At 38.4% G+C, this 21,170-nt stretch overlaps 2 protein-coding genes across 2 annotated transcripts; one reads left to right on the top strand and one right to left on the bottom strand.

Moving 5' to 3' along the window:
- Window positions 1-1,073: 1,073 nt before the first annotated feature.
- LOC113736988 (probable disease resistance RPP8-like protein 2) lies at window positions 1,074-6,285 on the top strand. Its single transcript, XM_027264224.2, has 3 exons — window positions 1,074-2,486; window positions 3,381-5,140; window positions 5,765-6,285. Exons 1-3 carry the CDS (start codon window positions 1,439-1,441, stop codon window positions 5,891-5,893), a joined length of 2,937 nt encoding a protein of 978 aa, XP_027120025.1. The 5' UTR covers window positions 1,074-1,438; the 3' UTR covers window positions 5,894-6,285.
- Window positions 6,286-11,219: 4,934 nt separating this feature from the next.
- Window positions 11,220-16,069, bottom strand: LOC140038788 (uncharacterized). The gene is made up of 2 exons (XM_072084062.1): window positions 15,854-16,069; window positions 11,220-12,509 (listed from the first exon to the last, which is right to left on the bottom strand). The coding sequence occupies exons 1-2, from the start codon at window positions 16,067-16,069 to the stop codon at window positions 11,220-11,222; spliced, it is 1,506 nt and encodes a 501-aa protein (XP_071940163.1).
- Window positions 16,070-21,170: the final 5,101 nt, after the last annotated feature.

Raw genomic sequence — 21,170 nt, forward strand, 5'->3', positions numbered from 1 at the left:
TAATGTTCTTTGGAATACCAAATTTTTTTGTGCGTACGTCCAATAATAATACCCTTATAACAAAGGCTAGTTGAAAGGAAACTAACTTTGTTTATATTGAAAAAAACTGGGATGGTTTTGAATGGTTGTCCTTGGGAGTTTTTGTAAAAAAAAGTTAAATATATATTTTTCTATTTACATTGTTGATTACAAAGTTTTAAAGTTCCAAGAAGGTGTACAAATAACACAGCACAAACAAATAAACAAGAGTAAAATGTCATACTTTTTGATAGCTAGTCATTTTCTTCTACCAATTTTCTCTCAATCTGCCCATTTTCTGAAGCTATTTCTGCGTTTTAATATTGCTGCCAGGAAGCCAAAACTAACCGTTGCCCTCCTTACGGTCGTTCACTTTTCTCACTTGCAGTCCAATTTTCATGCATTTCACTCTTTGACCCCCTCACTTTCTACATAGATTTTTTTTTGTCAGCTTAAGGGTATTAAGGGAACTAAAACACACTCTCTCTCCTCCAAAATGCATTTTCTATTAATACTTTTGGTTAGAGGGGCTTATATTGTTAACAAAATATCAATTCAAAGGGTGGTAAGAGAGATTTTGAAAACGTGAGGGAGCTTAGTGATATTTTACGAAACCTCAGGAGAAGTTTATGAAATTATCCCTACTTTTTATTATATAGTAATGATTGAAGAGGATGGACAGGGAAAATGGACAAGCAATGAGACAAGCTCTGGTTGGTTGGGGTGTAAACTCCCTTCTCGACTCTACCTACTACCATATCTTTAGGCATGAAGCCAGTCAGAGGGGGAAATGTTTTAGGACATAGCTATCACAAACTATGATGCGTATGATCTGGAGTCTCCACCTTTGGACTGGAATCTCAAACCAAGTTTGCATTTTGTCACATCTAAATTCTAAACAAAAAGAAAGAAACAAAGAGGATATAGAAACTCCTATACCCATGCATGCAGCAACATAGTAGTAAAAAAGAGACTCTAGCTTAGCTTTATAAGAAAGACTCAACCAGAGAATTAGATCAAAGCCTCTGTAGAATTAACTAGACGAACACCATACAAAGATTCTAGTGAACAATCAAAGACGGAAAAACTTACCAACATTTTTTTTTTTAAAGGAAAATTTCCTGCTGTGAAATCGAGCTCCTTTCACAGTCAACGGCTGAAAATTAGTTTTTACTATCATTTATCGTGAATGAACAAACTTCGATAAAACGTATGAGCTTGATTAGTTTATGGGCTCAGTAAATTAATTACTAGTTCTTTGGTTGGTTGTATAAACCAAAACTTTCGCGCAACACGTGATGGCTCTTAGTTAACTACGTAGTTCATTAAAGAGCGTAAAGATTCTGCAACAAACAAACCATAAAAGAATAAATAAGCAGAAGGACAGCAGCACGATCCGCAGGCTACTGATTTTGGGAAGATGACCGCCGTGGCAAGCATCTCAGCTGCCGTGAGGAGGCTTCAAGAATTGTTGCTCGACGAAGCGAGAGCTTTAGGCCAATTAAAACCGGTGGTCGAGGGCACTGTGTTGCCGAGACTGCAGGAGTCGGAGGAAATGTTGATGGGGCTACCAGCCCATAAAATAAGAGTAAAAGGAGCCCAGGATGATCTGGAATTTGGAAGAAGGACCAGAAGTCTGTTGTCTTCTATTGAGGATAAGGTGGAATCGTATGCCCTCCAACCTGGATCTGCAACTAGCAGTAGTCGTGAAGCATGTTGCGGTGGTGGTGGTGGTGAGAATACAGCGTTTGGGAAGCTCGTAGCTGACTTGAAAGTTGCTGTTGATGGACTCAAGGATTGCATTACATCCTACTGTGCAGAACAAAATCAATATCAACAGATTCGAAAGCTAGGACAAAAGTCCCAATGGCTCGTCTCTCGAGCAAATTTCTCTAGCGGCCGCTGGGGAGATGAAGCTTTTGGATTGGAGGAGGAAGTACGTAAGCTGACAAGGGTTTTAGTCAGTGAAGAGACTGATCCCAGAGTCGTTTTCATAGTCGGAATGGGTGGAATCGGTAAAACAATCCTTGCCAAAAAACTGTTCAATCAACCTGATGTTCGGCATCATTTTAAGGGATTCGCCTGGGTCTATGTAGGTGGTTACTGGAGCACCAGAGATATCTTGGTAACTATAATCGACCAACTGTCCTCCTTGCCGAGGAAGAAACGGGAGGCGATGATGAAATCCGAGGAAGTGGAGCTGGCCCCACAGGTGTTCACAATTCTACAGCGAAAAAGTTGCCTGGTCGTTTTGGACGACTGTTCCGACCCTGAACTCTTGGATATCCTAAGCATTGCCTTCCCATTTGCGGTGAGGAGTGCTTGTGCAAGCAAATTCATTCTCACCACTCGAAACCGGAATTTAAGCAGATTTCTTGATCCAGGTGCAGTATACAGCTTGCGCATGGAATCACTGAATCCCAACAAGAGCTGGGATCTATTCTCTCATATTTGGCGCAAGCTAAAGGGTCAGTCTCTCTCAACTTAAAACAAAACAATCATCTTTGCTCTCTCTCTCTCTCTCTTGTTTTGGTATTCACGTCTTCATTTACTTTTTAATAGATTTAAGGGAAAGAAAAAAGAAGAAGAAGAAGCCCAATAATTTCATGGTGCAAAGTGGTATTAACAAGAGATTTAGCTACAAACTTGACAATGAATATTCATAAACATTCCCGACCAAATCACTTGGGGAAGAACATTTGCCTGCAATTTCAATCAAAATTAAGCTCCTCTCATACATTAATTCTCTACAATTAGCTAGAAATTAATCAAAGAAAATCAAAATTCCATAGTTCTACTGCTCATGAGCAGCCCTACTTGATGAGAGAATTAGCAACAAATATACTATATCTACAATTGATTCTGTGTTACATTTGTATAACCTGCTTTAAGCTAATCAAAATAGAAGAGAATCTGACGGGATTTCCCGTGGAAGGAAGCCATATTGCCACAATTAAACTGGCAAGAGACACTCCCACCAAGACTTAAATGTGGTACCAACAACCCGCAACCCAAGAGGCTGTTGGGCAATTGATTTTTTGTTACATGGTACTTCATAGACTTGGGTGTTGACGCTTGTACAGTTGAAAGTAATCTTAACTTTTTCGCAAGGCATTTTTTGATGACGTTCCAATTATTGTTATTCGTGACACTTCTATCTGATGTCATTTTCTAAAAAGCGCCAATGTGGAATGCCAATAATAACTGTTTAAAAAAATACTTGAGCTTGGGACAAAATCCTGGTTAACAAAATTGTAATTTACAGATGCTCCTGTTGGTAGATTTTTAAAGAAGATATAACCCTCATTTGAATCTCAACGTCTTGGTTTGTTTCGTTAATTGGCTTCTGGTTTTCTCTACAGAGGGTCCGATCCCAGGGAGACTGGTGCCAATTGCATGGGAAATATTAGCTCGATGCGAAGGCTTACCATTGGCTATCATTGTACTGGCGAGCATGTTAAGCACTGGAAGGGAAGGTGAGCGGAATAGGGTGCTTTACAATCTTCTTGAGAACCGCCACCAGATGGATGGATTTCCCATAGGCTTTCATTGCCTACAGTCAGCTTACTACGCTTTGCCACTGCGCCTTAAGGCGTGCTTTGTTTATTTGGGAAACTTCCCAAACAATTCAAGAATACAAGTAGAGAAGTTGTGCCAGCTTTGGATTGCTGAAGGTCTGATATCAGCTGAGGATAGGGCAAGCGAAGAAACAATGATGGATGTTGCAGCAAAATATTTCGGCGAATTGGCACTAAGGAGCTTGGTAACTCTGGAAGAAGATGAAGTGTCAGACTTAAGGCTCATGTCCGGCCACATTCAAGGCCTGATAAGAAGTCTCTGCATAATAGAGGGAAGAGAGGACGAATTTTTTGAGATCATGCCTGGCTCGGAACCATATATGATTTCAAAAGCACAAAGATGTGCTATATATTTCGATAAATATTACAGCGTATCAAATGTTATCCCCACTGCTAACCTTCGGTCTCTTTTATGCCTCAACTCTGAACAATCAAGGCAAGGATCTAGGTGGCCACAGGGACTTTTTAATTTCAGAAAACTTAGACCGCTAAGAGTTTTAGATTTTGACAGAGTTAGTTTTCAGGATGGAAATCTTCCTCAAGGAGTAGGAGAGTTAGTCTACTTGAGATACTTGAGTTTTCGAGGATGTTACCTCGAGGATTTGCCATCATACATTGGCAACCTTTTGTACTTGCAGACCCTCGACCTAAGGGTTCAAAAAGATTGCATAATGACCATTTCAAATGTCATTTGGAAGCTTGAGCGATTAAGACATCTGTATTTCCCTCTAGCATTTCAAACTCCTGATCATCGTGGAATGTTGAAACTAGATAGCTTGAAACAACTAGAGATACTTGAGGGATTGAATACAAGTGTGTGCAGAGCTAAGGACCTCATAAAGCTGACCAACCTTCGGATTCTAGCAGCAACTGCAGAAGGAAACCTCGAGGACTTGGAGCTCATCATCCGCTGCATAGGCATCAACTCAAGCCACTTGAAGAGGACATCGCTTGACATTAAAAAGTTTGATTGTTACTCTGAGGAACGGCTGTCTTTCATACAAAGATTATTCAGCTGTCCTGTTCTTGATACTCTGCAAATAGAAGGGCACATAGGAAAATTGTCAGACATTGGTACAATCTCTGGAAGATTTACTGAGATTGTGTTAAATGGTTCTGAACTTGATCAAGACCCTATGCCAACACTGGGGAACCTTCCCAACCTAAGGATCCTTGTCTTAGAAGTCGAGGCATACTTAGGAAAGAAATTGCATTGTTCTGATACAGGTTTTCCTGAACTCAGGAGTTTAAAGCTCTCCAAGTTGTACAACTTAGAAGAATGGGAGGTGGACGAAGGAGCATTGCAAAAGCTTTCTACTTTAGAGGTTTCCATGTGCAGGAGAATGAAAAAGCTTCCTCAGGGATTACAAAGCATCATTACTCTCAGAAAGCTGAAGGTCAGCATGATGCCACAACAATTCTTAGGCAGGCTACGAATGAAAAATGGCAGAGGAGGAGAAGATCGTCACAAAATCAACTCAATGTGTTCAATAGAATTTGGAAATGATGATCCTTGGCTTGAGTTCACCAATTCAGCAAGTCAGGTAATCCTTCACCATCTCCCCGTGGAATTTTACTTACATGTCAAATCTTTCATCCTTCAAGAAAATTTGTTGCTACAGGTAGGACTTCTCGATGCCAAACACACTAGTAAATATTCATTCTTAGACTAAGTTAATACAAGATGGAAGTAATGTACAGTTGGATACATTGCACAAGCTGTCACTGTAGTTGATGCTTCAGAGAAGGCCTCGTTTTTTAATCCCTCTATATTCAGTTTTTAGGTCAATAAAATTTTACTTCTATATAAAAGCAGTCCTAAACACCTATGATTTCATATACCTTTTTGGGTTTTTTGAATCTTCAATTTTCAGGACCAAAATAAACGAGCACAGACTTAGAATTTTCTGTGCCTCTTCAGTCTTATAGTCAAGCTTGGAAAATAGAGTAACAAGCTAGTTTATTGTGTTTAATACTCCACATTTCAGCTAGCAATACAGGAATTCCCAGAAACAATAACACTAACTACGATCGAATCCCAATCCCAGAAACAGCTTGAATGACTTGAGAGCATTCCTTGAATAATGTTACAAGTCTAATAGAGATGTTGTCAGATTAGACATCCTAACTTCTTTTATTTATTTATTTATTGGTCTTCTATTTTGCAGCAAAAAAATTCCTTTGATGGCAGAATCACCGAATCTCAGGCTTCAAGTTCAACTCAGAGTCCAAACCTAACTGGAAGTTTTGCATGCTTACCAGAAACTGAGAGGGAAAGAGATGTTTACCTTCAATGATCCCAGTTGAGAAAATGCACCAAATTGTGAACTTTCATCTCCACTTTAACTTGCTTGTGCCCTGCTCCAACATTGTGGCATGGCCTAGGTATGCTCTTCTCAGAAGTCAGACCAGAGAAGAAAGATGGATATCAGTCAAGCTCAAGCTCCAGACACCGTCAGAAGTTCAGTCTGGACTCCAAGAAACGAATTGAAGGAGGATGTTTACCTTAGCAAGAGTTGCACTAGCCAATCCCTGTTCTTGAGGAAAGGCTTCTTTCCTGCACCGTAGTCTTCACATCACTCACCAAATGCCCTGCTTCAATATTTTGCCATTGGTTAAGTGAGTTTTCAATTGTTAATTTGAACTTTATCATGTCAAAGACTTTCACATATAAAAGCTGCATTCTGAATTTCCGTTGTTGTATTTCTATGTAATAGTAAATGCTCTTCTTTGCATGAATAATGTTGGCCACACAATCTCATTTTATGGTCTAAAATAGTATTAATGTTTATGCTTCTCTCCCTGATAAGATGGGTTGATTATTGCTATCTCTATGCATAATGATTATTTAGGCCTAAACTATATTTATAATTATAGCAAGGTTGATTGACACCATCACATCGTCAAATAAGTTCTAAAATTTATAATTATAACCATAAAGAGCTTCTGCCAAATTTCTGTAATTCTATATAAGGTCATGCGATTATTTTCTAAGGAATCTATCTTTTTATTTTTTTCAATTTAGCCCTTGTGCCAACTCTCACTCACGTGTCATGAGACCTATTGACTTGGAATCTTTTTTTTTTTTTAAACCATATTTTAACTTCTCTGATCCCAAAGTGGATTCAAGCAGGCATGGTGGAGAATGGTGGTTTATGTACAATTGTTATATATATATTTTTTTTTGATAAAATCCGTATAAACGCTATGGTTGAAAGTTAGGATGTCCTCTTATCGTTAAAAAATGTTCATAGCACCTCTCATAATTCAAACTAATATGGAATTTAATTAACAACAGGCTTTTCAAAAATGTTTGTAATATCCCCTTATGATTCAAACTAATTTGGAATTTAATCGATAACAAGCTCGTTACTTATAAAAGTGATATCATTTTTGGGATGATAAAATGCATTTTATCCATATTACACCATTTTTTTTGTCCCAAATTCCTTTTTTAATTTTTTCTTTTGCTTTATAATTTTTTCCTTTGTTTCCTTCTTTTCTTCTTCTCCCCGAACCCCATCCCACCAGTACCACCACACCACCAACACTGATCACTATAACTCCCACGTCCACCAACAAAGGATTCTGATCATCATTGAATTCTTTCATTCGTGTGAGCCCTTTAATGTTGGGATGGTGGTTCTAAAGTAAGCTAACATAGAAAAGAATGTTTTGAGTGAAAGTGAGAATTAACAGGCAAGAGCGGCAATACGTTGAACATTAATTTCCTGGGGAGCCATGGTCTAATCCCTAAGTTGCGTCTTCAAAAGATGGAGAGACTTTGAGTGGTGTTCCTGTCCTGACCGGCCAGATTGCGTCTTCAAAAAATTTTGACACTGAATTATCTAGGAAACTAATTGCACTTAAAATGAAAAGTTTTAATCAAGTTTCTGTATCAACAATTTTTTTTTTACCTACTAAATTATTTTAACAAAGCAACAGAAAGGTAAGTGTACGAACTTTAGTACACTTGGGATCCTCGGTGACAAAGTTTTCTATGCCAATTCAATGCCACCTATAATATTTTGTCAAGTGTCATGTTATTATTTGCACTTTAGGGTCCGTTTGTTTCGGGTGAAAATATTTTCCTAATTTCCCGTGTTTGGTTGCACAAAAGTTATTGAAAATATTTTTCTATGTAAAATATTTTCACTCATCTTATGGAAAACAACTTCCATTCCAAACTTACTGAAGTTGTTTTCCGAAATGCATGCATCCCGCCTGTAGTATGTTCCAAACTTATTAAAAACATCTTGTAGTATGTTCTTTTTTTTTTTAGTGTAAACAGGAGGATTCGAACCCAAGACCTCTTCCTTACACTCCCTCCCCCGTACCACCCAACCTTCCCCCTAGTATATTCAAAATAAAAAAAAAACCTCATCCTGCTCATCCTATGCTAGTAATTAATTATGTATAATAGGGACATTCTTTTCTAGAGAAATTTTTAGTAGTGAGAGTGCAAGATATATGTCACAATAAGCATTGCAAGTGATTGATATTTGACACTAAATGACCAGTAATTTGTTTATTACTTAAAGAGATATTTTTTATTCATATATACATTTCTCCAAGATTTTTTTAAAGTTAAACAATGAGATAAATTTTCTTATTTTGCATGGGAAGAAGTATGTAGTTGTAATGTGTAGAAAGTAAAGATAGAGATAAAAGTGAAAATATTTCAAAAGTTAAACAAACACTAGAAAAATGAAGTAAGAAAATATTTTCAATCAGCTAACCAAACACATGAAAATGATGAAAGGGAAATGATTTTCATGGAAAATTACTTCCATGAAAAATATTTTTCCAAGGAAAACATTTTACTTCCAACCAAACAGACCCTTAATTTTCTAATAATTCAACCGGTTTGGTTTAACACAAGTTTTTTCTATTCTCTAAAACTTTGAACCAAACCAAACCAACCGGTCTAATTCCATTCATCATTGATTGCCTTCCAACAAAATTGCACAGGAACTCTTTTTGACGTTGATTGCTTTGAAAAAGCCAAAAAGAGAAAATTCCCAGAAACTAGTGTGCTGAAAATTCCGAAATGGTGACTCGCACCGCTGCTGGAAATTCTTTCAGCTATATTGTTGGCTGACTCCGATGAGCTCTACACTTCAACGACGTCATCCTTTTGATTCCTCCACCAGCTCCACCAATTAAGAAAGATAACACTGCTCCAAGTAAATGTACCTTCTCTCAAAGGAGGACGTAAATCTGGTGCCCAGTTTTGCAGTTCCCGGCTGATGCCCAATTGAATAGCAGCAACCTGACCTGCTCCGAGGAGTGCCCAATGGCAATTAGCTGATAACAAAAGAAAATTGCTAAAGTTGAATTGAATCATCAATTAACTCATCCTAGGCAGGTAGAATGATTTCACACACAGCTTGCATGATTAAGGAACCACGTGGTTTTAAATTTGCTCGAAAAATTAATCCCACGGTAAGGACTAAAACCTCAAACACCACCAACCAACCTCCCAAAAGAGACCCCCAAAAAAAAGCAATAATAATCAAAGAAGAAAGACTGAAGCAGAGCTAAGTTACATAAAAGAAACACTGGGGTTTCATTGGTTATCAAAGAGCCGCAGAAAGCTTTAATTTGAGGACTTCCTGAATAGGTCTTGTCAATTTGCTTCAACAGTCGAAGGCTACAGTTTTAGCTTATTAGACAACGGTTGAAGCTTTCAGGGACTTTTTCTTTTTGACTTTGTTCAAAGCAATCAACGATGAAAAGGTTTGGACTTTGGAGGCAATTTTGTTTAGGGTTATCTTTTTTTTTTTTCTAAAGCAATCGATCTTGAGTGGTTGCTGTACAAAAGTATTGGTAATGGAATTAGACCAGTTGGTTTGGTTTGGTTCAAAGTTTTAGAGGATAGAAAAAACTTGTGTTAAACCAAATCAGTTGAATTATTAGAAAATTAAAGTGCAAATAATAACAGGATACTTGGCAAAATATTATAGGTGGCATTGGGTTGGCATAGAAAACTTTGTCACCGAGGATCCCAGGTGACTTTAGTAAGGAAGCTATGTATTGATTTTTATTTTTATTTTTTTTTTGTCAAAAGAAGCTATGTATTGATTGATAAACTGAAATATGCAATAGTTGGACCACGGCAGGAACGGTTGACCGTTCTTGGCGATTTTGTGCATTTTACACACGGCGTAACTTTATTTGCACAACGTATAATTTTAGAATAAAATTTTGTGAGTCCTACACATGATGTGAAAATCGAGGTACAAGATGTGATCTGAACCATATATTTTTTGTGACCAAATCCTGATCATGAACGGTGTGCAGCGATGGTTCTTCTGATGATCGTCCATGTCCCTGTCCATGTCCCTTATCCACAATAGTTATGTATTAGTACAAGTATTCATTTTTTAATCTTCTCATCCTTACAATCCCAAGGAGAAAAATGTGGTTGACTATTCTTTGCTATTAATCTTTGAAGAGAAAATCATATTTAAAGTGCAAATGGAAAGTACTTACACAAATAATACAGCTACAAATGCTGGTTTTATATGTTCAAGGAGAAAAATTTTAGAAATTTTCAATTTTATTAGTTTCAGCTCATATATAGAAAATCATATGTAGGCAGAACAAAGTGTTTAAAAATTGAAATTTGGTAGATCAAAAATGAATAAGAAAATGAAATAACTAATGAAAAGGTGCATGCAATTTAGCTTTAAAAAAAATTTTCTTGACATAATAGATAAAATTTTAACAAGTCAACAGGTAACGCTAAAATAATTAATGGCAAGTTAAATTTTATAAATCAATTAACCAAACAGTACTAGTAAGGTCAAAAAATATGTATAGAGAGGTAAATGTACAATTTTTTTTTTTCTTAATGTTCAAATTTTTCATAAAGCAACAGCAAGGTTGTGTCTTCTTCTTCGCAGATGTCAAAGTCGATCAAATGACGCAGGAGCTGGAAGACAAACTTTCGAACAATTAATGTAAGGGACTACCTTTAGGTCTTGTTATGCTTTGGAGATTTCATGCGAACAAAGCTAGTGAACTCCGTGTGGTTATTAACATTGCATTTTTTGGGTCTCGTTTACTTTTCCAAATGGAAGCACAAAGAAACCTCCAAATTGTACTATAAACGAACATTTAAACGAGGATGCAGGTAAAAAAGAACCAACAAAGGATTCTGATCATCATTGAATTCTTTCATTTGTGACAACCCTTTAATGTCCGGATGGGGAGGGTTCTAAAGTAAGTTAACAATAGAAAGGATGTTTGAGCGAAGGAGAGAATTAATAGGCAAGAGTGCCAATACTTCGCACATTTCCTGGGGAGCCTTTTTGAGTGGTGTTCCTGTCCTGACCGGCCAGATTGCTCAAGATTACTGAAAACTTGTAATTTGCCACTAATCTAGAATGATATAAAGGCACTGACATGTTAGAACTTGTAATTTGTCATCAGTTATATCAACAATGGTTATGGTTTTTACCTTTACGGTCCTTTTCTCTTCAATCTCTTGTTTACCGTTTTATATAAGGAGGAGGATGAACAAAGACCTCTCGCCATCGAAGTAATCAAACATTAGAACCAAGTAAAAGCATTAACAAAGAAGTCTCAATATTCGCACTCATATATATGGGAAAACCATCAGTTTTGGTATTGGCGCGGGGGTCTAAAGTAAGCTAACACAGCAAAGACTGTCTGGATTAAGGTGAGGATGAAAAGCAAGATAGCCAATAGTTTGAACCTTTCCCAGGGAGCAATGTTATAGTCTCTCAGTTGGATCCTCAAAAGGTGGAGGTTTGGAGTGGTGTGCTTGTCCTGGCTGGCCAGATTGCTCAAGATTGTAGGCAACTTCTCTTTATGGTAGGGGTTGTCTGCTTTGATGATTCCTTTTTTGGCTAACAGCTTGACATCTTCATAGGTACAAATGAGATCGTTCATGAACTGCAGATAGGATCTCACCTCGCGTTTGCTCTTGCCCTGTTGTTGACTCTCCTCGTAATGCTTCAGGCTTTTGAAAACTAGTTCTGTATCATCACCAACTGTGAATACCGGCAAGTAAAGACGAGCAAAGATGAAGTAGTCTGTAAAACTTATCTCTGTACAGCCCACCTTTTTCACTTTCCTAAAACGGATTCCCTTCTTATTCAACTCGGAGGCGCTAAGAGTCAGGTCCTTGGCCCCATGGACTCCCCTGCTGTCCCCCAAATCAACATCCCCTGTATCAGCGTCAACGAGGTTGACATTGCTTAAACTTCGTGCTGGATCAAGCATGAATGAGTGGAGCGCATGAAGCAAGTCAGTAGGCTGCTGCTCTTCACCCCGTGGCTTTGGTGATGCAACAGTTTGATTGGCAACATGTTCTCGAGCAGGCAGAACAAGCAACTCATACAAGATCCTCTTGGGCAGTTGTGATGGAGTTTCCCAGTTCACTACTTTTAGTATATCCTGGAAAAAACTTTGCTTCATAAATTCATTGAGCACCACAAGTGGAATTTGATTCCCAACAAAGAACATCGCCTCAATCCACCTGTTGACATCCTCTTTCTTCTTTTTGTTGCCAAAGATAATGTGATTGCCGGGATAACCCAGTTGCTCGGAAGAAGCTCCGAGGATGAATAATGCCAACTGGAGGAAGAAGCAACCATCTTCAATCATCATCCACCGGAACTGAGACTCTGTCAAGTTACGCACGACTCCCCCAGCATCAGCATAACTAGCTCTGGCTCTTTTCTCTACCCTTCTCGTTGCAAACAAGTAATTTTCTATGGTTCTGTTTCTGTTCCCGCCTCCAGATTTTTCCAGTACTTTATCCCACGCTTCCTTCTTTCCACTGACCTCGGATTCGTCTTCACGGTAAAATGGGCCAAATCTGGGGTGCGACACTTGGAGCTTTCCCTTTTCTCCAAGTTCATCGAGGACTGATGGGTGGCACTGATAGGTTGCAATTTTATCATTTATTTTATTATTAATTTTTCCTATTACCTGACCTAATGTGGATTAATTGCTAGATTCTACTCACTTTTGATATTTTGCATTTATTTCAGGGAGTAGAACGAAAATATAACAACAGGTGCTAATTTGGCAAGAAAAGAGTTCAGATGATAGAGTTTGTCCTAGGGGCATTTTTGGAACAATAAATGCTGAGCCCTTGTTGGGCAAATTGGGCCGAAGTCTTCATTTTTCCGCACAGGAGCCGCCGCAAGGAGCACTACTTTATATAGGAAAATTGCGCAGGAAAAAGGGGGTCTTCTTCTTCCTCTGCGGAAGGAGAGCCGCCGCGCAGAGCTTCTCAAAAGAGGACATTAGATAGGAATAGAGCAAACAATGGAAGACAACTCTTTAGCTTAGTCTTTTGACTTTTCCTTGTGGGCTCCAAGAAGCTTTTCCTTTTCCTTCTCGTATGACTAGACAAGTAGAGACCATAGAATCAATTGCTGTAGCTTTGCTATCTTTTCAAACATTGGAACCGAATTGAATTTCCCCAATTTCAAGGGACAATGGCTGCGGCTCTCTTTACAATTTCTGGTGGGTTTAGTTCATCAATTATGAGCTAATTTCCTTTTTCTAGTCAAGGAGCAACGGATGTTTTGATTCGTCTAAAACTTGTGAGATCGACTTAATTTTATATTTTTCTTTTATTTATTAGTATTCGCATATTCCTTATTTGCAATGCTTGTGATTATTTAATTAATTGATTGTCTTGGATCCAGATAATTAGTTGATTGGGTAATCTATTGTCAATTAGGACATTAAATCCGTAATTGTTTAATTGTCCTAAAATAGTGACAACTGGCATGATTAGGTTTGTGTCAGGGGAATACGCGGGCTAATCTAAAATAACCCTGGTAGTGCGTTATTTGGTTAGAATAGGGCTTCTCTAATACGTAAGGCAATTGGGGAATTAAATTCTATGGGCGTACCTAGGATTATTTCTCAATTAGAGCAGTGATTAACGGGCGTACCTTGATCACCGACACAGTAAGGAGGGGTTGACTGCCATCGCTTGTTTGGTAGTTATAACCTATTTATTGATGAATAATTGGAATTGCCTTTGCTTCAATGATCAACTAGATGAACCATTGCTGAAGTTATTTCTTGGCTAGATCCTTAATTATCACTCATTTGATTTTAGTAATTGGTTATTTAATTTTTAGTAGTTTCTTAGATTTTATTTGAATTCCTTTGAGTGTCACCTTTTGCACAAGAACACCCCCCTTTGTCACTGTGAATTTGAAAAGAAACAATTACTCCCAGTCCCTGTGGATTCGACCCTGCTCACCGCTATCTACAGAAATTACTTTTAGTTTGAGCAGGTTTTATTATTGCACAGGCTGACAACCTGTCAATTTTTGGCGCCGTTGCCGGGGACTGGTGCCAGATTAATTTGTTTCTTTTTGAGTTTATTTTGTTTTCATTTTTTTTTAATTTATTTTTCTCTTATTTTTTTTTAATTTATTTTATTTTTTTTATGGCTGCTAACATTCCATATTTTGATGATAGACTGGACTTTGTTCCTGAATGGGGTTATGAGACTCATGTTTTTCCTAACGATCAATGGGCTGTTGCAAATTGTGGAACTTATTTTGACTCAGGTTATTCAACTGACACATACCCCGTATTTCAAGATAATCTAAGTTCTCCACTTGATACTTTTGGAGATTTTTCACCCCAATATCAAACGCAGTATGACCCTTATTCAAACGGGTATGATCAAGAATGGTGGGATAATTCCAATTTTGATTATGCGACCGGGCCAATGGATTTTCAACAGCAAGAGTCTCAACAACCATCGTCCCTGTCAGGTATGTCTTTTCAGGAATTGGGTGAATTATTTATTAATACATACAAATTCCAACAGGAGACACAAATGAGGAATGAGATGACGAAAGATGCAATGAGTTATCTGGCAGATCAACTATGCCTATTGACGTCCAGAATGAATCAATTGGCTTCTCAAATGGAAGAATTGCCCTTGAAAACCATTGTTGATCTAGAAGAAAATGAGAGTGCACTTTGCTTGACTAGTGATGAGGAGATGCAAGAGTGTCAAAATGAGAAATCTACAGATGCAATTGAAAAAGAAGTTGAAAAGGAAGAAATGGAACCCCAACTGCAACCCATTCAAGTGAAAAAATCCAGTGAACAATCTCCAAATGCGGTGACATCTCCTCCACTCCTTCATCAATATTCTCCTGACTCTTACTCTTCAATTCCTGTTAACGAAATTGACTTTATTATACCAGACAATTTTGAATTTCATGACAGGAATAAATTAAGAGTGGCGATGGCGAGATATCTTGAACCAATAAATGCAAGTGGGGGAGGAGTGAATGGAGAATGCAAATTATCATCGACTCGTTTGGCGCCATTCACTAGTCCATGGAAGCCCGTAGCTCGTATGCTCAAGGATTATTCTATTTACGAGGGTTATCAGGACTATATAGAGGATGAAGCAGTAAGACGAGCCACAAGATTTTATCCTCCATGAGCAAAACATGATAATGTCTAGCCAAAGACATTAAAGAAAGGCGCTCCTTGGGAGGCAACCCAATTGTTCCTTTTAATTGTTTGTTCATTTTCGTGTGGTAGTTTAGATGTGCTCTCCTTGAATTCGACTAATTTTGGGTTTTAGTTTTCGTTTTTGCTGATTTATAGGTGCCCTTCAGTCATGACGCGCCCGCGTGGTGACGTGCATGAAGCTCACGATCAGAAACTTCTGGGAGCTCTCTTGCCCTCATGACGCGCTCGCGTGGTGATGTGCAGGAAGCTCACGACCAGAAACTTCTGGGAGCTCTCTTGCTCTCTTGACGTGCCCGCGTCACGTTCGCGGGAAAGGTAAGTATTCAAAGAAACTCAAGAACGATTATTGATTTCCTGTTAATCACTACTTTTGAATTTCAAAAATAAATTTTGTCAATAAAAAAAAAAAAAAGAGATGATATATGAAAAAATTTTCCACCAAAAAAAAAAGGGGGAGTCTTGCCCTGAAAAAAAAAATCTAAAATGAAAAAAAAAAAAAAGATTTTTTTTGTCTCCTTTATCACCGTAGCTCAGTTAAAAAAAAAAAAAATTCTTTTTCCTTCTTTTTCTTTTCTTTCTTTTCTTTCTTTCTTCTTCTTTCTTTCTTTATCTTTTCTTCCTCTTCTTCCCCGCTGCCTTGTTCCTCTTTTTCCTTCTTCTTTTCTTCTTCGGCCGCCACCTCTGCATCGCGCGTCGCCAGCGACGACCGCCGCAGCTACCTCCTACTCTCCCGACCACCTCCACCTCAACTCCACCTGGCGCGACCCTCTCTCTCTCTCATCTGCAGCCGCACGCAGCTGCCCACAAGCCCGCAGCCTCCACGCCGCGCGCCAACAGCTCCTTCCCCAGCCCGTTCGCCGCTTCCTCCACCTCGTCACGACCGCAGCTGCCTGCGATCTCGCCGTCGCCAGGTGCACGGCTGCAGTGCCTCGCGCCCAAGCAGAGGGGCGACGCCGCCCCTCAGTCGACATCGCATCCACCGCGCGCCTTCTCTCCTCCTCGCCAGTGAGCTCTCCACCCGCGACTCCACCAGCAGCTCACGCCTTTCTCCCTCTCGATCTCACCCTCCACCCGCAGCTACTACCGTCGAGCTCCACTACTGCCACCCAGGCTCCACCTGCGCTCAGTTCCACTCTAGCAGTCAACCAGCCGCGCGTCTCCTCTTCCCCGATCTCACTCCAGCGACTGTCACCACCTTCCCCCACATCGCAGCGCTACCTCTTCCTCGCAAGCCACCAGCGAAGCCGCGCCTCCCACAGTCGCTGTTTCTCCCTCACGCATGCACGCCAGGAGTCGTGCATATCCCACTTCTTTCGACCATCAAACAATTGAGGTATTTGACATTCGTTCCCCAACTCCTCAGTAGTATTTTGAGCGGGACGCGGAGTTGTTTTTCTTTTACCGAGGAATCCACCAGTGGTACTGGTGGGGTAAATTGGACGTGAATTTGGTACCTTCATTTGGTTGTCTGAGTTATTATTGTCAAATTTCTAAACTGTTATCATTGAGATTGCTAATTTTAAGTTAAAACTTTAACTGGCCAACTGGAGCCATTTGTTGAGAATTTGGGTGAGCTGAAATATTGCACTTGTTTGTTAAATTGGGAGGCTTGTATACCATTTACATTGCTTATTCCAGTTCAGTGCATCTAGTTGAAATGCTGGGGTTCATTATTAGATTTGACTGAGAATCCTGTGGATACATTGCTTGTTGTGCGAATTGAGCTACATTATTTGGGGGATCTCACTACTGTGGGTTAGCCGTTGAACTTGTTTCATCCACTGTTTGGGTATTTTGGCTTCACTGGGTCACTTCTACTCTTTTGGCTGACTGTTGGAGGCTGGGCACTTGGAATTACTCTGCTACTGTCGAATTTATGAGTTATTATTGATTGCATTGTTATTTCTTGGGGCTGTTTGATTGGGTTGTGCATTCCATTTTCCGCCAGTGGTACTGGTTGGAGTATTTTCACTTCAATTTGATGCTTCTTTTGGGTTGGTTAACATTGTGCGGTTAATTGTCAAATTGGGACCATTTGTTGGGATTCTGGTTTACCTTTGTCTACTTTCACCTGTAAATTTGGGAGCCGTTGTTGCCTGATGAATTGGGAGACATAGATGACTATTGCTCTGCCCTGATATTGCTTGGTTGCTTGCGCATTCTCTATCTTATGATTGGGTTAATACTTGGGGCTGTCGATTTACTACTGCTTTGCTCTGCTATAGCAATTTCTCTCATTTTGGACTGTGATTTGCACCAGTGGTACTGGTGCGAGTATTTGTTAGCTCTATTTGATTCGACATCCGATTGACTGCCACGGGCCTGTGACTGTGTGGCTATTGCTCAATTTCTGAACTCATATCGCTGGGGTTAACATATTATTTTTGACTGACTGAATTGGGTAGTCCCTGTGCTTATTGATGTGCCTTTGCTAGTAACCAGTTGTTGGTTGCTAGTTTCCAGTTGGTTGCCACACACCAGTGCCTATGGATTTGCATTTGTTGGTGATTGTTATCTTTGTTGGATATTCTGTCTTTTGTTGTTTGGGGTGATAATTGGCGTCAATGGTGAGTGGCGCCACTTACAAGCACAGGTTCACAACGTAGATGAACGAATGACGAACATCACCCGCCAAGTGGCAAGGATGTCTCAGAACTCGGCTTCCCTCCACTGTTCCCTCCTATCCCTTAGCTGTTCAACAGGGAAGTTTCATTGTTCTCTTCGCTTTCATTACTTTATTACCTCCATTGAGGACAATGTAGGATTTAGGTGTGGGGGGAGCAGTTATGGTGCTAGTGTCTTTCGTTCATTTTCTTTTTCTTCTTTTTAGTGATTAGCTCGTATGTGATGCCAAGTTTGATGTTGGATTATTGCCTCTATTTCTACTTTTGCCAAGTTTTAATAATAAAAGGGTGTCAAGTTAATGTGGTTGAATCCAAGAACATCTCTTTGGTGAATATCGATGATTGTTTTACTCTTATAATTTTTGGTTAACTTTCCTAGGCATAGGGAATGATTATTGACATTTTCATGTGAATTGATCCGGTTATTAACTTTAGTTCTCCATGTTTGAAAATGAGGCTAGCTGATGCAAGTTTTCTTTTGGTTCTTATGTTATATTGAATTTTTGTGATTTTTAGCTATGAATAAACTTGACTGTACTCCGCTATTAGTTACTACTGAGTAACCGGGGATCTGCACCTAAAAGTGTTGATTCTCGTGTCAAAAGGTAGTAATTCCTATGAGTACGTGGTCACGTGGCGATAGAAACTGAGTAACCGGGCTCCTTCATCTGGCCAATGTTGGAGTTCGCGTCAAAAGGCTCTAATGGCTAGCGACTAAGTCTTTTGTTACTATTGAGAAAAGAAAAAAAAAAGAAAAAAAAGAAAGAAAAAAGTGGAAGTTAGAAAAATGTGAAAAAAAGAAGTGAATGTTGTGTTAGTGTATAATAAAAGTCAGCTTGCCGATTTATGGATTTAATGTTGAGATTTTGGTTAATAGTTGGACCATTTGTTGATAAATGTTGTGCATCATTCCTTTTTCTTAGATTAGTTAACCTGAAATTAGAGGAGTTTGTGGTTTAGAAGCTAACCGGAGTGATATTTCTTGGACTTGACCATTGATGCTTGATTATTATTTTTCTTGGTATCTTGGCAATTTGTTGGATAGAGCAATAGCCACTATCAAATTTTGGATAGAGCAATTTGTTGGATAGATCAATAGCAACTGGCATGATTAGGTTTGTGTCAGGGGAATACGCGGGCTAATCTAAAATAACCCTGGTAGTGCGTTATTTGGTTAGAATAGGGCTTCTCTAATACGTAAGGCAATTGGGGAATTAAATTCTATGGGCGTACCTAGGATTATTTCTCAATTAGAGCAGTGATTAACGGGCGTACCTTGATCACCGACACAGTAAGGAGGGGTTGACTGCCATCGCTTGTTTGGTAGTTATAACCTATTTATTGATGAATAATTGGAATTGCCTTTGCTTCAATGATCAACTAGATGAACCATTGCTGAAGTTATTTCTTGGCTAGATCCTTAATTATCACTCATTTGATTTTAGTAATTGGTTATTTAATTTTTAGTAGTTTCTTAGATTTTATTTGAATTCCTTTGAGTGTCACCTTTTGCACAAGAACACCCCCCTTTGTCACTGTGAATTTGAAAAGAAACAATTACTCCCAGTCCCTGTGGATTCGACCCTGCTCACCGCTATCTACAGAAATTACTTTTAGTTTGAGCAGGTTTTATTATTGCACAGGCTGACAACCTGTCAGGCACTTGCATATCCTACAAACGGGCTTCTCATTGACTGCGACTAATGGGATGTCTTCAGGGTCATCTGAGCCGTCTACCAGTTCGTATTTGTGCCAAGAAGTAGACATATTCGATCTGCCTCAGGTCAAAACGCAGATTCAACTTATTTATGGCTCCTAATCATACAACAATTTTACTTCTTTTGAACCAATAAAATTGGGAAAAGAAAAACGTTTAGGAGTTTCATATCAGAAAGAACCGGTTACCCCTTTTCACCGAAGCGGACCTCAAAAAGGAAAAACAGTTGAAACGAAAAGCATGTCGTGAATTAACCAGATGGAAGAACAGTTTAGTCTAGGTTGAAGGTTCCTCCGCTCCAACGAAATTCTTGGCTGGAAAAACAATATGAGAGAGTGAAAGTTCATAGTAGCAATGATGCTAGGTTGAAGAAGAAAGAGCTAAAAGGAACAGAGCCGTTTGCAGTTGGCTAGTTGGAACTTGGAAGCAACCCTTCACGGAAATGAGAAAACCAACCAGCAAGAATTTGTGTTAATAAAAATTTGCAAAATGGAATAATTGCAGAAAGCTTCCCTAAGGTTTCTAATAATTTCACTAGCTTCCCCTAAAGTTTATAAAATTATACAAACCTCCCCTGAAATTAAGGTTTTGATAACAAAATTAGTCCAATTAAAAAAGTAACATTGAAAAAGTACTTTAAGAAGAGAGATGAAACTTTTATTTCATAAATACCCTTTATGCATGTACATAAGTTGTATTAGTAAAAGAATAAAAATAATTAAAAGTTAGAAATAATTAGTACACACATTTTACCACTCAAAAAGTTTGCATTTAATAATTTAGATAATACAAATAAATAATAAAACTATATTAATGATCACAAGATTCAGCAAAACAGACTGGTCATCTCTTTTAACATGATATTTGTTATGATTCTTGTGATTTTAAAAAGAAATTTTTTTTCAAATTTTGTTTTTCTTTTCCCTCCTTTCTAATTGATAGAATTTTCAAATTCTTGTGATTAATAGAATTTGACAATGATCAAAAATCAATTGTACACAAGGTAAGAAGAAGGGTTTTGATAGAAGAAAAAATACAAGCCAAAAAAAAGTTGTTCGTGCGGATTGTTTTTTCGAAAATTTGAAAGTTTTTCTGTTTAGAATCACAAAAATCATAGCAAATATCATGTTACAAGAGATAACTAGCCTATTTTAATGAATCTTGTGATCATTAATTTAGTTGTGTTACTTATTTATGTTGTCTAATTTATTAGATGTGAACTTTTTGAATGGTGAAATGTGTATATTAATTGTTTCTAACTTTTAGTTATTTTTATTCTTTTACTAATACAATTTATATACATGCATAAAGGGTATTTATCGAATAAAAGTTTCATCCGTCTCCTTATAGTTCTTTTTTAATGTTAATTTTTCTAATTAGACTAATTTTATTATCAAAATTTTAACTTTAGAGGAGCTTTGTGTAATGTTATAAACTTTAACGAAGACTAGTGAAATTGTCAGAAACCTCATGGGAGGTGAGGTTTCTGAAATTATCCCTCGCAAAATTTGATACCCTCTAGCTTACCTATTAGTTGCCCTATATACACTATGCAGAGTGATTTTTCCAGCCCCCACGCCTTCCCCTTTCTGTTTGGGCCCTTTGGGGCAGTGTGCGAGTGAATTTAATACTCTAGGGGCCTGTTTGGAAGTGAGTTTTTTGGCCAAGTTTTTTAGCTACAAGTTTTTTAACAACTTTAGCTACAGGAACCCAAAAAAACTTATCAAATTT

Source organism: Coffea arabica, chromosome 3e (genome assembly GCF_036785885.1).
Source record: "Coffea arabica cultivar ET-39 chromosome 3e, Coffea Arabica ET-39 HiFi, whole genome shotgun sequence".
Classification (NCBI taxonomy): domain Eukaryota; kingdom Viridiplantae; phylum Streptophyta; class Magnoliopsida; order Gentianales; family Rubiaceae; genus Coffea; species Coffea arabica.